The 14,627-nt window shown below is 43.4% G+C and overlaps 1 protein-coding gene across 2 annotated transcripts in view; it reads right to left on the bottom strand.

Annotated features, from left to right (window-relative positions):
• Positions 1 to 10,651, bottom strand: part of LOC121288054 (myosin phosphatase Rho-interacting protein-like) — a 235,057-nt gene extending 224,406 nt beyond the window's left edge. For both annotated transcript variants that reach the window (XM_041206333.1, XM_041206334.1), the window contains exon 1: positions 10,374 to 10,651. In XM_041206333.1, the coding sequence (XP_041062267.1) occupies positions 10,374 to 10,496 (123 nt within the window). In that variant the 5' untranslated portion in view covers positions 10,497 to 10,651. The remainder of the gene's footprint in view (positions 1 to 10,373) is intronic.
• Positions 10,652 to 14,627: the final 3,976 nt, after the last annotated feature.

Below are 14,627 nucleotides of genomic sequence, written 5' to 3'. Positions count from 1 at the left end.
CTCAGGATCCCAGTGTAATCTGACAAAATCATGAGCTCTCCTGAAGAGGGCATCTCTCACCTCCCAGATGATTTGTGCATCACTGACCGATAAATGCTGCACAGTTGTGTCAATCTGCTACAGATAATTGGTCGGGGAATGAAAGACACTGGAAACAACAATGGCATACTCAGCCCTGTTGACCCTGCAAAGTCCTCCTTATTAATATTTGGGGGCTAGTGCCAAAATTGGGAGAGGTCTCCCCACAGACTAGTCAAGCAACAGCCTGACAGAGTCATACTCATGGAATCATAACTTACAGATAATGTCTTAGGCACCACCATCACCATCTCTGGGTATGTCATGTACCACCGACAGGACAGACCCAGCAGAGAAGGCAGGTATACACTGGTATACAGACAGCAGGGAGTCCTCAACATGGACTCCAGAGCCTGTGACATCTCATGGTACCAGATCAAACACGGGCAAGGAAACCTCCTGCTGTTTACCACATACTGCCCTCCCCGCCCCCCCACCCTTCAGCTGATGAATCAGAATTCCTCCATGCTGAACACCACTTGATGAAAACACTGAGGATGGCAAGGGTGCAGAATGTACTCTGGGTGAGTGACTTCAAATGTCCATCACCAAGAGTGGCTCAGGAGCACCACTACAGACTGAGCAGGCTGAGTCCTAAAGGACACAGCTGGTAGATTGGGTCTGCAGCATGTGTTGAGGGAACCAACAAGTGGGAAAAACATACCTGACCTTATCCTCACCAACCTGCCTGCCGCAGATGTATCTGTCCATGATAGTATCAGTAAAAGTAACTACCACACAGTCCTTGGGCAGACATGCTGCAGAAGTCCATTCTTCACATTGATACCCTCCCATCGTGTCGTGTGGCACTACCAACGTGCTAAATAGAATAAATTTCAAACAGATCCAGCAACTCAAGACCGCGCATCCATGAGGCGCTGTGGGCCATCAGCAGCAACAGAATTGTACTCAACTACAATCCACAACCTTATGGCCTGGCATAAGTCCAACTCTACCATGACCACCAAGCCAGGGCATCAACACCAGTTCTTTGAAGAGTACCAGAGGGCATGCCAGGAGCAGAACTACACATACCTAAAAATGAGGTGCCAACCTGGTGAAGCTACAGCACAGGACTACTTGCATGCCAAACAGCATAAGCAGCAAGCCATTGGCAGAGCTAAGCGATTCCACAATCAACATATCAGATCTAAGCTCTGCAGTCCTGCCATAACCATTCATGAACGGTGGTGGACAATTAAACAACCCACTGGAGGAGGGGGCTCCACAAATATCCTCATCCTCGATAATGGGCCAGCCCAGCGCATCAGTGCAAAAGACAAAGCTGAAGCATTTGCAACAACCTTCAGCCAGAAGTGCCAAGTGGATGATCCATCTCAGCCTCCTCTGGAGGTCCCCAGCATCACAGATACCAGTCTTCAGCCAATTTGATTCACTCTACATGATATCAAGAAATAGCTGAAGGCACTGGATACTGCAAAGACTATGGGCCCTGACAATACACTGGCAATAGTACTCAAGACTTGTGCTCCAGAGCTTGCCACGCTCCTAGCCAAACTTTTCTAATACAGCTAAAACGCTGGCATCTACCTGGAAATAGGGACAAATTGCCAAGGATGTCCTGTACACAAAAAGGAAAACAAAACCAACCCAGCCAATTACTGCCCCATCAGTCTACTCCCCATCATCAGTAAAGTGATGGAAGGGGTCATCAACAGTGCTATGAAGTGGCACTTACTTGGCAATAACCTGCTCACTGATGCTCAGTTTGGGTTCCACCAAGGTCACTCAGCTCCTGACTTCATTACAGCCTTGGTCCAAGTATGGACAAAGGAGCTGAACTCCGGAGGTGAGGTAAGAGTGACGGCCCTTGATTTCAAGGCAGCATTTGATCAAGTGCAGCATCAAAGAGCCCCAGCAAAACTGGAATCAATGGGATTCAGGGGTAAAAGTCTAAGCTGGTTGGAGTCATACATATTACAAAGGAAGATGATTGTGGTTGTTGGAAGTCAACCATCTCAGTTCCAGGACATCACTGCAGGAGTTCCTCAGGGTAGTGTCCTAGGCCAACCATCTTCAGCTGCTTCATCAATGACCTTCCTTCCATCCATAAGGTCAGAAGTGGGGATGTTCACTGATGATTGCACAATGTTCAGCACCATTCGCGACTCCTCAAATACTGAAGCTATCCATGTCCAAATGTAGCAAACCCTGGACAATATACAGGTTTGGGTTGACAAGTGGCCAAGTAACAATCACGCCATACAAAGACCATCTCCAACAAGAGAGAATCTAACCATCACCCCTTGACATTCAATGCCATTACCAGTGCTGAATTTCCCACTATCAACATCCTGGTGGCTACCATTGACCAGAAACTGAACTGGACCAGCCAAATAAATACTGTGGCTACAAGAACAGGTCAGGAGCTGGGAATTCTGTGGCAATTAATTCATCTTCTGACTCCCCAAAACTTGTCCATCATCTACAGAGCACAAGTCAGGAATGCGATGGAATACTCTCCACTTGCCTAGATGAGCACAGCTCCAACAACACTCAAGAAGCGCAACAGCATCCAGACAAAGCAGCCTGCTTGATTGACACCTCATCCATCACCTCCAACATTCAATCCCTCCACTACCAATGCACTGTGGCAGGAGTGTGAACCATCTACAAGATGCACTGCAGCAACCCACCAAGGCTCTTTCAACACCTTCCAAACCCACAACCACTAGCCCCAAGAAAGATAAAGGCAAAGAGTGAACACCACAACCTGCAAGTTCCCCTGCAAGCAACACACCTGACTGAGAACTACATCACTGTTCCTTCACTGTCGTTGGCTCAAAATCCTGGAACTCCCTTCCTAACAGCACTGTGAGTATAGTTACACCACATGAACTGTAGCGGTTCATGGCAGCAGCTCACCACCACCTTCTCAAGGACAATTAGGGATAGACAATAAATGCTGATCTAGCCAACCATGACCACTTGTTTTTTTATTCTTTCACAGGGTGTGGGTGTCGCTAGCTCGGCCAGCATTTTTATTCCACATCCCTAATTGCCCTTGAGAAGGTGGTGGTGAGCTGTCTTCTTGAACTGCTGCAGTCCATATGATGTCGATATATACCCACAGTGCTGTTAGGAAGAGGGTTCAAGGATTTTGAACAAGCAACAATCAAGGAATGACAATATAGTTACAAGTCACGATGGCATGTGGCTTAGAAGGGGACCTTGCAGGTGGTGGTTCTGCTGCCCTTGTCTTTCTAGGTGGCAGAGGTCACAGGTTTGGAAGTTGCTTTCGAAGTTGGTGAGTTGCTGCAGTGCATCTCATTGATGACACACACTGCTGCCACTGTGCATCAGTGGTGTACTGTGTGCATATTGAAGATGCTGGATGGGGTATCAATCATCCCGTTAAAGGATTTTTTAAAAATAGCCCATTCACCACTCTACAATTGGACCAATGCATACAAGACATGCTTACCCTCCCATACCACCCCAGACAGTCTGGCTTCCTTCCCTGGGCACAGTCCCGCCTTCCCTGCCAACTCTGCCTCCCTTGCCCAGCCTCAACTCTGCCCTTCCCTGTTCACTCTGCCTCCCTTGCCCAGTCTCCACGCACTGGTACCCGATCTTAATCAATAGGCTGATATTTGAATGCGTTCCCCAAGAAGGACAAAGCTGCAGTTACTCAATCCGAAGTCCAGGAAGAAGTCCACCTCTCCAGGTTTATGCCACTTATTTGCAGTCGTAAATTTTAATGCGTAAATTTGACTCCGCCCTTCCCTGTTCACTCTGCCTCCCTTGCCCAGCCTCCACTCCGCTCTTCCATGCCGAGTGTGCCTCCCTTGCCCAGCCTCAACTCTACCTTCCGTGCCGAGTCTGCTTCCCTTATCCAGCCTCCACTCTATCCTTCCCTGTTGACTTTGTCTCCCTTCCGCCCTTCCCTGCTGACTCTTCCTCTCTTGCCCAGCCTCCAGTCCACCCTTCCCTGCTAAGTCTGCCTCCCTAGCCCAGCCTCCATTCTGCCCTTCCCTGCTGACTCTGCCTCCCTTGCCCAGCCTCCACTCCACCCTTCCCTGCTAAGTCTGCCTCCTTTGCCCAGCCTCCACTCCGCCATTTCCCGTTGACTCTACCTCCCTTGCCCAGTCTTCACGCATTGGTACCCGATCTCAATCAATAGGTTGATATTTGAATGCGGTCCCCAAGAAGGACTAAGCAGCAGTTACTCACTCCAAAGTCCAGGAAGAAGTCTACCTCTCCAGGTTTACGCCACTTATTTGCAGTCATAAATTTGAATGTGCAAATTTCTCGCTCACAGAAAACTAAATTGGGAGGGGGCACTTAATTCTGGCAGGCTGGCCCTTAACGAGCATGCATGAAATGCAAATGCACGTAAAAGTGCTTCCCAACACTTGGCGTTGTTCGGAGAACTTAACTGCAAAATTCCCACCATCGGGAAGCTGGATCTTGACCTCCTAACTAATTAAGTTCCCCCTCCCACCTTTCTTCCTGCTCCAGGCAGGCCCAGAGGATTCCACCCACAGCTTTATACATTTTCTTATGGGATCGTTTTTGACAGGCACACAAAATGGATGCTACAATATAAAACTTTACAGTACAATTCTTAACCAAACACCAGCTAGTTTAAGAATAAAGGGGTGGGAGTTAATACTTGCTCATCTGCATCAACAACCTCTCACTGATCATTTTTGCAATTGAAAGCTTTCACTTTCTAATGAACCAAATATAATGACCACAAAAAAGTCATAACGTGTATGTTGCTACTACCGTCTTCATTTTATCACTGAAAGCAATCAGTAAAGTCTTGGTAATGTTTACATAACAACATTCACACTAACTCCAGTCTCAGTGGAAATGCTGAATATTTACAAAGATGGTTAAATGTTACCATCAGTGCAAATTCACCACTGGTTTTCCCTTTCACATTTCTTCCTTCCCTCTACCCTGTACCAAGTTTGAGATTACCACAAACTCAGATACACATTCAAATTTTTAAAAAGGGAAGCCCCGCACAGCATAAATTAGCCACTCTACAGATGGTGGTGGTGATCAGAAATAGGCTGCCTAGGGTTAACAGAGGCAGATAGCATTGAAAATTTTAAGAAAGATTTGGATACATATTTGAGCAAGTGGCAACTGCTAGTATTCATACTTTGTGAACCAACAAAATAGGCTGCAGAGCCTTTACTTATCTTAATACTTTCCTATGCCTCTTCCAATCCAGTTCCATTTCCAAAAACAGTTCAAGACAACTCTCTCCACTTGTGTAAGGAAGCAACCAACTAATGCATGTGCCATGCATTACAATGCAACTGAACCCGAGATCTGTGTGGGGAATTGTGCACATGCAGCTACATATTTAAATGCAGCATATTTTACCATCATCCAGCACACTGCCCCACCCTATACTTCATTTCATTCAGCATGTGGTCCAACCCATGTTCCATATCATTAAGTAAACTGCTGCACCTCTGCTCCATATTATCACAGCACATTCCTCCACCCCATTCATATCATTCAGCACACTTTCTCCATATTATCATTCTCAATTGCTCTACCACTGCACATCTCCATATTAGAAATTAACAATTTCCCCCGCCTGGCCTATATTATAATACATTACAATACCATTCGAACATATATAAATTCAGCACATTGCCCATCCTCCTACTGTATGTCACCATTCAGCACACTGTCTCACCACCCTGCTCCACATCATTCAGCATATCGTCCCAAGTTCAAGAAAAATACATTAGGAAGGATGACCAAAACCAAGGCCAGAGACGAGTTTTAGGAAGGGTCTTAAATGGGAGGTGAGGAGTAGTAAGACAAGAGGTTCACAAAGCTAATTCCATAGCCTGAAGCCTAGGGAAGGTAAATTACACTTGCCATGGTTGTAGGAAGTTACAGAGATGGCAAGGGACAAGGCTGTGAAGGAACTTAAACAGGAGAACAAGAATGAGGTGCTAGTAAACTGGAAGCCAATGTGGTTCAGTGAGGATAGATGAAGGTTGAGCAGGATTTAGTGCAGAGTAGGATAGAGGCAGTAGAATTTTGGGTGAGTTTGTTTAGAGAGGGCTGAAGGATAGGAGGTTGGCCAAGACAGCATTGGGTCTAAAGATGTCAAAGGCATGGATGAGGTGGTGGGCTTGGCTGGGCTAGGGGTGGAGGCAGGTGATTTTAGAGGTGGAAGCAGCACACAAAGTTACAAGATCAACTCAGGGATGAATAAGACACCAAAGCTGAAAACAGCCTTGTTCAACCTGAGATAATAATCAGGGAGGGGAATTCAAATTATTGGCAAGGATGGAGAGTTTGTTGTGGGACCAAAAGCAATGGCTTTTGTCTACCCAAAGTTTATCTGCAGGAAATTGTGGCTCATCTGAGACTGGATGTTGGAAGCAGTTTGACAACACAGGAGTGGAGAGGTGGTGGACAAGTAGAATTGGCTGTCACTTACATATATGTGGAAGCTGAGCTGAGGTTATAATACTGACTGATGTGGTTTAGCAAGACCAGTTAGAATCATTGAAAATTAATGGCACAGAAGGAGGCCATTCAGTCCATCATGTCTGTACCAGCCAGAAAAAGCTATCCAGCCTAATCTCACTTTGCAGCTCTTGGTCCATAGATGACAGCCATACTAGGGAGAATGACTGGGGTGGAAGACAGTAAAGATCGAATGGAATAAAAGTCTGCTCTGTCAGTTTGATGAAAAGTCAATGTGAAGATTCTGAGCAGTCACAACAATTTCCTAATGGCTTTGAGCTTGCATCACTAGCATAATGATAATTTAGCAGTAGTTAGCAATTTTGCACTTTGCAGGACGCCTGGAGTAACGTGCAATACAGAGTCTTCTTCAGATTTTAAGACTGAGGCATGGTATTGGGACAGAGTGGGTTATGGTTTACTTTGCAATTAATCTTGTTAATTTAGCTTGGATTATTTGATGCTAACATTAGATGCCCAAAATGGGAATTTTGCTCCCATTTCCCAGCACTAATATCACTCACCCTCATGAGCAGTAAATTCACAAAAGGTGTATATACCTATTTTTGAAACAGAATTATTCAAATCTACAGTCTTATCAGTTCTGAAGCAATTGATCTCAGATGAGGTATCTGTAAGGATGCTACAATTGCTTTTGGTGTCTCCAACAAATGATCCCTGCTGAAAAGTACACATGTGGATATTAGATGAGGACATGAATCAAATTGTATTAAATCAAACATCAGCAGTGAGTATCAAATACAACAAGCGGAGTATTAGAAAACGTGCCACCAGTGATTCTTTCCATTTAAATCAATGGAGGAAGTAGGGTTTGCATTTATATAGCACCTTTCATGACACTGGACCTCTCAAAATGCTTTGCAGCCAATGAAGTGCTTTTCAAATGTTGTCATTGATGTAATGTAAGAAATGAAGCAGCCAAATTGAACACAGCAAGCTTCTAGGAGCAGCAATGTGATAATGGTAGAATAATCTATCTTTGTAATATTGATTGAATGAGAAATATTGGCTAGGTAAACAGTGCTAACTCTCCTGCTCTTCTTCGAAATAACATCATGGGGTCTTTTATGTCCACCTACGAGGACTGACAGGGCCTCGATTTTAATTTCCAACCAAAAGACAGCAACTTCAATAACATAGCACTCCTTCAGTACTGCACTAAAGTAGTCAGCCTTAATTTTTGTGCTGAAGTCCTGGCATGGGACTTGAACCTACAACTTTCTGACTCAGAGACAAGAGTGCTACCAACTGAGTCATGGTTGATTACCCTAAGGAAGGAAAATCATAAGCAATGGCCTCTATTTTCCACTGCATTCAAGGCAGAAAACACTGAAATTAGAAAATACAACCCTGTAAGAAATGGCTGTGATGGCCCCAATATTATCAAAAAACCTGTCACCACTTACTAGTAGAAAGTTTTATGGTTCAGTACCCAAGAGGGTCCAGCAGACAGCACAATTATTGGAAGATAATCAGTGCAATGCTTGCAATTTTCCTCCCATTAATATTAATGGATACTAAATTGCAGACAAGGCAGCCATAATTTTCTGATCACACTACATGCAAACCTCACCAGTGGTGCTGGCCTCAAATTTCATCTTATGTCTAGGTCCAACCGTGAAGAGCAACCACCTGAGAGAGGTACTGGTGTCTATAGAATGGTAGCTTAGTATGAATCAACACTTACAGAGTGGAAAGCAGAAAACAGAAAAAAATTGAAGTAGGTACAACAGAACTACAATGTCATTGCAGGAAATACAATGGTGTTGTGAACAATTTAACTTAGTCGCCATCTACAAAACCTTCAGGTGAAGTTGGAGCTTGACGGATCAGGGTAAACTAGCGTAATTCAATCCCCATTTTAGAAGTCATATGTTTTTACTTTTAAAAAAAACTTTTACAAAGCTGATGACAGTTTAGGAAGCTACGTAGTTGGTTACAGAATTGGCTAAAGGAGCTGGGGGATGCAAATCGGGGTGCTGCATTGCCATTATTGGAAGGAGGGTTATAACTACAGTTTACATTATAAACGTGGACAGGAATTTATAATAGGATAAGTTGACATAGGAAATGTATGTAGATAAAAGGGTTTTAATATATTATGTATCATCATGTGTGTTTTGCCCAAAGGCAGGTCCTTGGCTCATTGTCTGCAGATGCTTCAACTTGAGCCATTTTCTTGGCAGTTTTCTCATTAGTAGTGGCTTGCCTTTGCCTTCCATCCTCAGGGACAGAGCAAGTCTACCTCAGCTAGAACAGGAATCAAACCTGCGCAGTTGGCATTATTCTGAACCAAACACAAGCCATCTAAATGGTCCCCATATTATACAGAGAGCTATAATAATTATGATCTGTTGCAGTGTTTTTGTTCCAGGCTAGATCTTGCATTGAGAGACAAACAGGACATTGCAACAGAGCCAATGCTTAACCGAAGCTTGAATTTCAGACATAATGGCTGATATTTTACTGGAATTTGAAGTGCAGTGAAATACTGGGATATCAATGGAAATTCAAATGAAACAGATAATCACTGGAATTGTTGGGGTATAGCCAAACCTCTACTCTTGCATTCTTTAACTTACTCAAATGTTCAAAGCAAAACAATAATTCTGCTCATCCCTTTTTTAAAAAAACAAGTGCTTTAAAGCTGAAATAAAAACAGAAGATGCTGGAAACAGAGGTTTCATCAGCTCTGCCTCTTCTTTCAGATAGTGACATACCTTTTTTTTAAATTTTCCTGCCTTTTTAAAAAAATCTTTTCCATCCAGTTAGCTTCCAGTTGGCATTCTGTCTTCACATGCTGGCGCGATGTGCGGGGTTTTACGTTTATTGCTGGAGGCTGAGAGACCTCCTATGGATAAATCCCTAGGTAGAAATCTATTTACCTCCCTCCGCAGCAGCTAAATGTGACCCTGACCTTTTGCTATTTCAATGATATAAATCAAAGTAAGTACAGAACCGAGATCTAATTATACAGATTACCTATCGCACTTTGAGGTCTGGGATTACATGAAGCAATTCCCACTCTAAATAAAGCGATTATGTAAACACAGCATTATAGAGGCTGATGACATAAAAGTACATGGTCTCAGGAGACAATTAATTTAACTTTTCAAGGAGGAGGAGGAAGAAGAAAACTCGAATCTTGTATCCGGCACAGTCCCAAAACCGCTGCTTTATTCCTGCATTTTGAAAGCAAGAAACTGAAATGGCCCGTTGGTCACGCAAATTACTGCACCGGGGGCAGAACCCCAGCCTCAATTGGATAACAATTGGGAGAAAAGTGCGATTACGTAGCAAAATCGCAATTGAAACACCGAAGAGTCTTCTCTCTCCAATCCACAAACATTTAGAGTAGAACGTGCTGAGCCATCGCGAAATTTCAAGGGTTAACTGCCCGAGTGCTTGCGAGGGAAGTTAGGGGATGTGAATACATTCAAATATTGAACTGAATGGCCTGTGCACAATCCACTCTGCAGCCTAGCAAAGTGTAAACACGGTGGGCGCCGTTGATTTGTGACTAATAGTTATTTACATAAAACTCAAATTATCTCTTACATCAAATAAGGTCAGGCAGAGCTCAGGCTTACAAAAGACAATTAGGAAATGGTTGGGTAATCTTATAATAAATTCAGACTCTGCTTCCATTCTTTAGTTCTGTACATTTGCGGACGCTATTGCGTTTAATGTTTTGAACTTAAATCATTAAAACATAAATTGAGACAAAATAAGAGCTAACGCGGCCAATCCGTTTGCAAACATACCAGGGAAGAGTTCAGAAGGGTTTTATTTTTGCTCACCTGGTTCAAATCTTGGTCGGAGGTTAGATGCGATTCCCGGGATTTGAAACAGTTCTGACACTTGCTCTGATTGAAGATATTCGCCTGGAATTTTCTACAAGCCGCATTTTCTTTGGCAGACATGGTCCCGAAGAACAGTAAAACAAGCCCCGAGTTTGAGAACTCCCATGGATATTGGGACAGACCTTGAGAGACTGCAAGGGGCCGGGACTCCCTCTTTCCCTTCAGCCGCTCAACAATTTCCCTCTAAATCCTGGTCCCGAACCAAAAACGGCACTGGTTGCATTCTTCCCCCCCCCCCCCCACTTCAAAAAAAAACGTTGAAGGACAATCCTGGAGCCAACAGGGATTTCAATGCCTGACTCCCCGCCACATAACGCTGGAGCTGACCGGGACAACAAGCTCTTGCTCGGGTTTATGAGTTAGCAGTCTGGTTGAGATCTTGGCCTCGTTCACACACATACAACGTCTCCCTTGCCTGGTTGTAACTTCAAGAACTCCAACACTCTGAGCTATAGCTTGGTATCCTGCGCTCTAACTCTGGTGAAACGCCGGAGCCAAAACTCACAAACACAACCCAGCTCTGCAGTCTGCAACGCCTGCGCATTTCCATGTACACGTCATCCACAACCACCTTTCCCGTACAACTCTGGGTGAGTGAAAGACAATTACTGTACTACACCATTAATCTCCAACCCAAAACAAGAGTGATTGAGAATCGACCGAAACTATTCACGTCCAGTTCCACAGAGGGCAGCGAACAAAGTCAACAACTAACCTCCCCAATCCAGAAAGCAGTGAGACTGGACAGCTCCATTTTACTATACTCTGCAGTTCATTTTCAGGATAGGGTCTAAGCAATTGAAGTTTACCTGAGAACGTTTGTCTTGGGGTTTGTAAAGATGGGGTTGACCATTGAGCCCACTTTGCTCACCCTCTGGAAAAATGTACGATACTCCGATCTAACTGTCCTTTGAGCAGTCCTAATTTTTGCATCCCCACTATGCTACCCACAAAGTATACTAATTCTAAGCATTGATCATCTTTTTACATGCTTCCTGAACATCAACCTGAACTTGCCTTTTACCAATATGTACGTTTTTCTCTTTGTCATGCAGCTGAGGTTTAACTAAAAGCAGTTTCTATTCTACAAGGTATCTTATTCACTTGCATGTCTTCTCGTTTGCCTCACTTCAAGGATGAGGAAACTATTTCTAGCCTCTTCTAATAGCAAAGCTTCGAGAAAAAGATCAGCCTTTTAGTTCTCCCAGGGAGAATTAAATCATGAGCTAACAGGACTCTAGTCAAATATAGCATCCAAGCCAACATAGTTTAATCTATATGCAGTATATTGTGAAAGGATTTGCTTTCTTGTTAATTCAGTGTGTAAATGATGTACGGGCCAACTTTTTCATGCATTTCACACATTTGTTTTTAATGGACGTGGGAACAAGGGTTGTGCAAAGAATGCTTTAAATAGGTAAAGGGCCTTGATGCCCGGGGCCCCAAGAACTCTTAATCCAGCTTGGAGTCCTTCTGAGCATGTCTTTCAGAACAAAAACAGAATTACCTGGAAAAACTCAGCAGGTCTGGCAGCATCGGCGGAGAAGAAAAGAGTTGACGTTTCGAGTCCTCATGACCCTTCGACAGAACTTGAGCTTTGAATTTTTTCTTCCATTTCTATAATAAGAACTGGGCATGGTATTCAAGGTGTAACCTGAACAGAGCTGTATGGTTTCAGTCTGATGGCCTCAGACTTGTGCTTTATAACTCAGCAAACTGTTTGCTTTTTAGTGATCCACAACAATGGACACACAAAACATTCATTCCACTTTGTACTGCAATCTTTTTTCATCCTCTTCCCTCATCTACTTCAATATCATTATTTAAAGATAATATGTAATCTGTAATATCATGTGGATATTAAATTTTGTTTGCCAAAGTCTGGCAACTTGCAATTTGTGCCTAGGTCCATCTGTAATTTATTGGCTTTAACAAAAATTGTGTCAACTGAAAATATGGCCAATTGCAACATGTTTCTGAAGCCAAGACATTTATTCAAACAATATTGTCCAATACATTAGTTACTAGTCACATGTGACTAATTGGGAATCCAGATATAGATAATTGTATTTTTGATTAGTAAATAAAAATCATTGAGCATATAATTTCAATACTCATATTTACACGGTATATTCAACCTGCATTGGCTCCCAGTAAAGTAATGCCTTGATTTAAAAATTTTCATCCTTATTTTCAAATCCCTCCATGGCCTATTCCCTCTCTATCTATGTAATCTCTTCCAGCCCTACAACCCTATAAGATATCAGCGCATCTAATTTTGGCCTCTTAAGCATCGCTGATTTTAATCACTCCGCCATGGTGGTTGTGCCTTCTGCTTCCTGGGCCCCAAACTATGGAATTTCCCCCCTAAACCTCTCTACCTCTCTTTCCTTCTTTAAGATGCTCCTTAAAACTTACCTTTTTGGCCAAACTTTTGGTTTTCTGCCCTAATATCTCCTTATGTGGTTCAGTGACATATCTTGTTTCACAATGCTCCTGTGAGATGTTTTGTTACATTAAAGTCACTATATAAGTACAAGTTATTGGTACTGCTGCTGTATGTGATATATTTTAATCTTTTTTGTAAATTTGTTGGTAAAATGGTAATACAAAAAGCAGAGTAGATGTTTTTTGATTACTATGCATCATTTACTTCTTTGATTACTGAATAGTTGTAGATATTTGTTGAGTAACCCAGGTGCATCTTGCTTTACATGGTTCAGAACTACATTGTAAGGTACATCTACCATGTCAATAGGGGAAGTGAGCACACAACATGTTCTTAGAGGAGTAGAAAGAAAGAGACTTACGAGTCTTTGGGCCTGAGGCAAAACTGTAACAATTGAGATCCAGTGGGATTCTCTCCTTCAATGTCTTCAGCATGAGTTAAGGAAATAGCTGAAGGCATTATAAAATCATGGAATGATTACAGCTCAGAAGGAGGCCTTTGGCCCTTTGTGTCTGTGCTGGCCAACTAAAGGAGCAATTCACCTAGTGCCACTCCCCTACCTTTGTCCCATAGACCTGCAAATTTTTCCTTTTCAGATAATGATCTAATTTCCTTTTGAAACCCTCAATTGATTCTTCCTCCACCACACTCTCAAGTGGTGCATTCCTGATCATAATCATTTGCTGTGCAAAAAAGTTCTTCCTCATCACCATTGCTTCTTTTGCCAATTATCTTAAATCTGTGCCCTCTAGTTCTCGATCCTTCCACCAATAAGAACAGTTTCTCCCCATCGACACTGTGCCACTTGATAGGACTGTTGATGATTCCCTTCCATTACTTTACTGATAATGGAGAGTAGGCTGATGGGGCAGTAATTGGCCAGATTGGATTTGTCCTGCCTTTTGTATATTGGATGTACCTGGGCAATTTTCCACATAGCCGGGAAGAGGCCAATATTGTAGCTATAGTCAAACAGCTGGGCTAGGGCTGTGGCAAGTTCTGGAGCACAAGTCTTCAGTACTATTTCTGGAATGTTGTCAGGGCCCATAGCCTTTGCAGTATCCAGTGCCTTCAGCTGTTTCTTGATATCGCGTGGAGTGAATCAAATTGGCTGAACACTGGCATCTGTGATGCTGGGGACCTCCAAAGGAGACTGAGATGGATCATCCACTCGACACTTCTGGCTGAAAATTGTTGCGAATGCTTCAGCCTTATCTTTTGCACTGCTGTGCTGGGCTCCTCCATCATTGAGGATGGGGATATTTGTGGAGCCTCCTCCTCCAGTGAGTTCTTTAATTGTCCACCATCATTCATGACTGGATGTGGCAGGACTGCAGAGCTTAGATCTGATTCGTTGGTTGTGGGATCGCTTAGCTCTGTCTATCACTTGCTGCTTATGCTGTTTGGCATGCAAATAGCCCCGTTTTATAGTTTGACCAGTTTGACACCTCATTTTTAGGTATGCCTGGTGCTGCTCCTGCATTCTTCATTGAACCAGCGTTGATCCCCTGGCTTGATTGTAATGGTATAGTGGGGAAATGGCGGGCCATGAGGTTACAGATTGTGTTCAAGTACAATTCTGCTGCTGCTGGTGGCCCACAGTGCCTCGTGAACGCCCAGTCTTGCGTTGTTAGGTCTGTTCAAAATCTAACCCATTTAGCATGGTGATAGTGCCACACAACACGATGGAGGGTATCCTCAGTGTGAAGGTAGGACTTCGTCTCCACAATGACTATGCAGTG

The sequence above is a fragment of the Carcharodon carcharias genome, chromosome 15 (genome assembly GCF_017639515.1).
Source record: "Carcharodon carcharias isolate sCarCar2 chromosome 15, sCarCar2.pri, whole genome shotgun sequence".
NCBI classification, from domain to species: domain Eukaryota; kingdom Metazoa; phylum Chordata; class Chondrichthyes; order Lamniformes; family Lamnidae; genus Carcharodon; species Carcharodon carcharias.
This window is presented reverse-complemented; position numbering and strand designations above follow the sequence as displayed.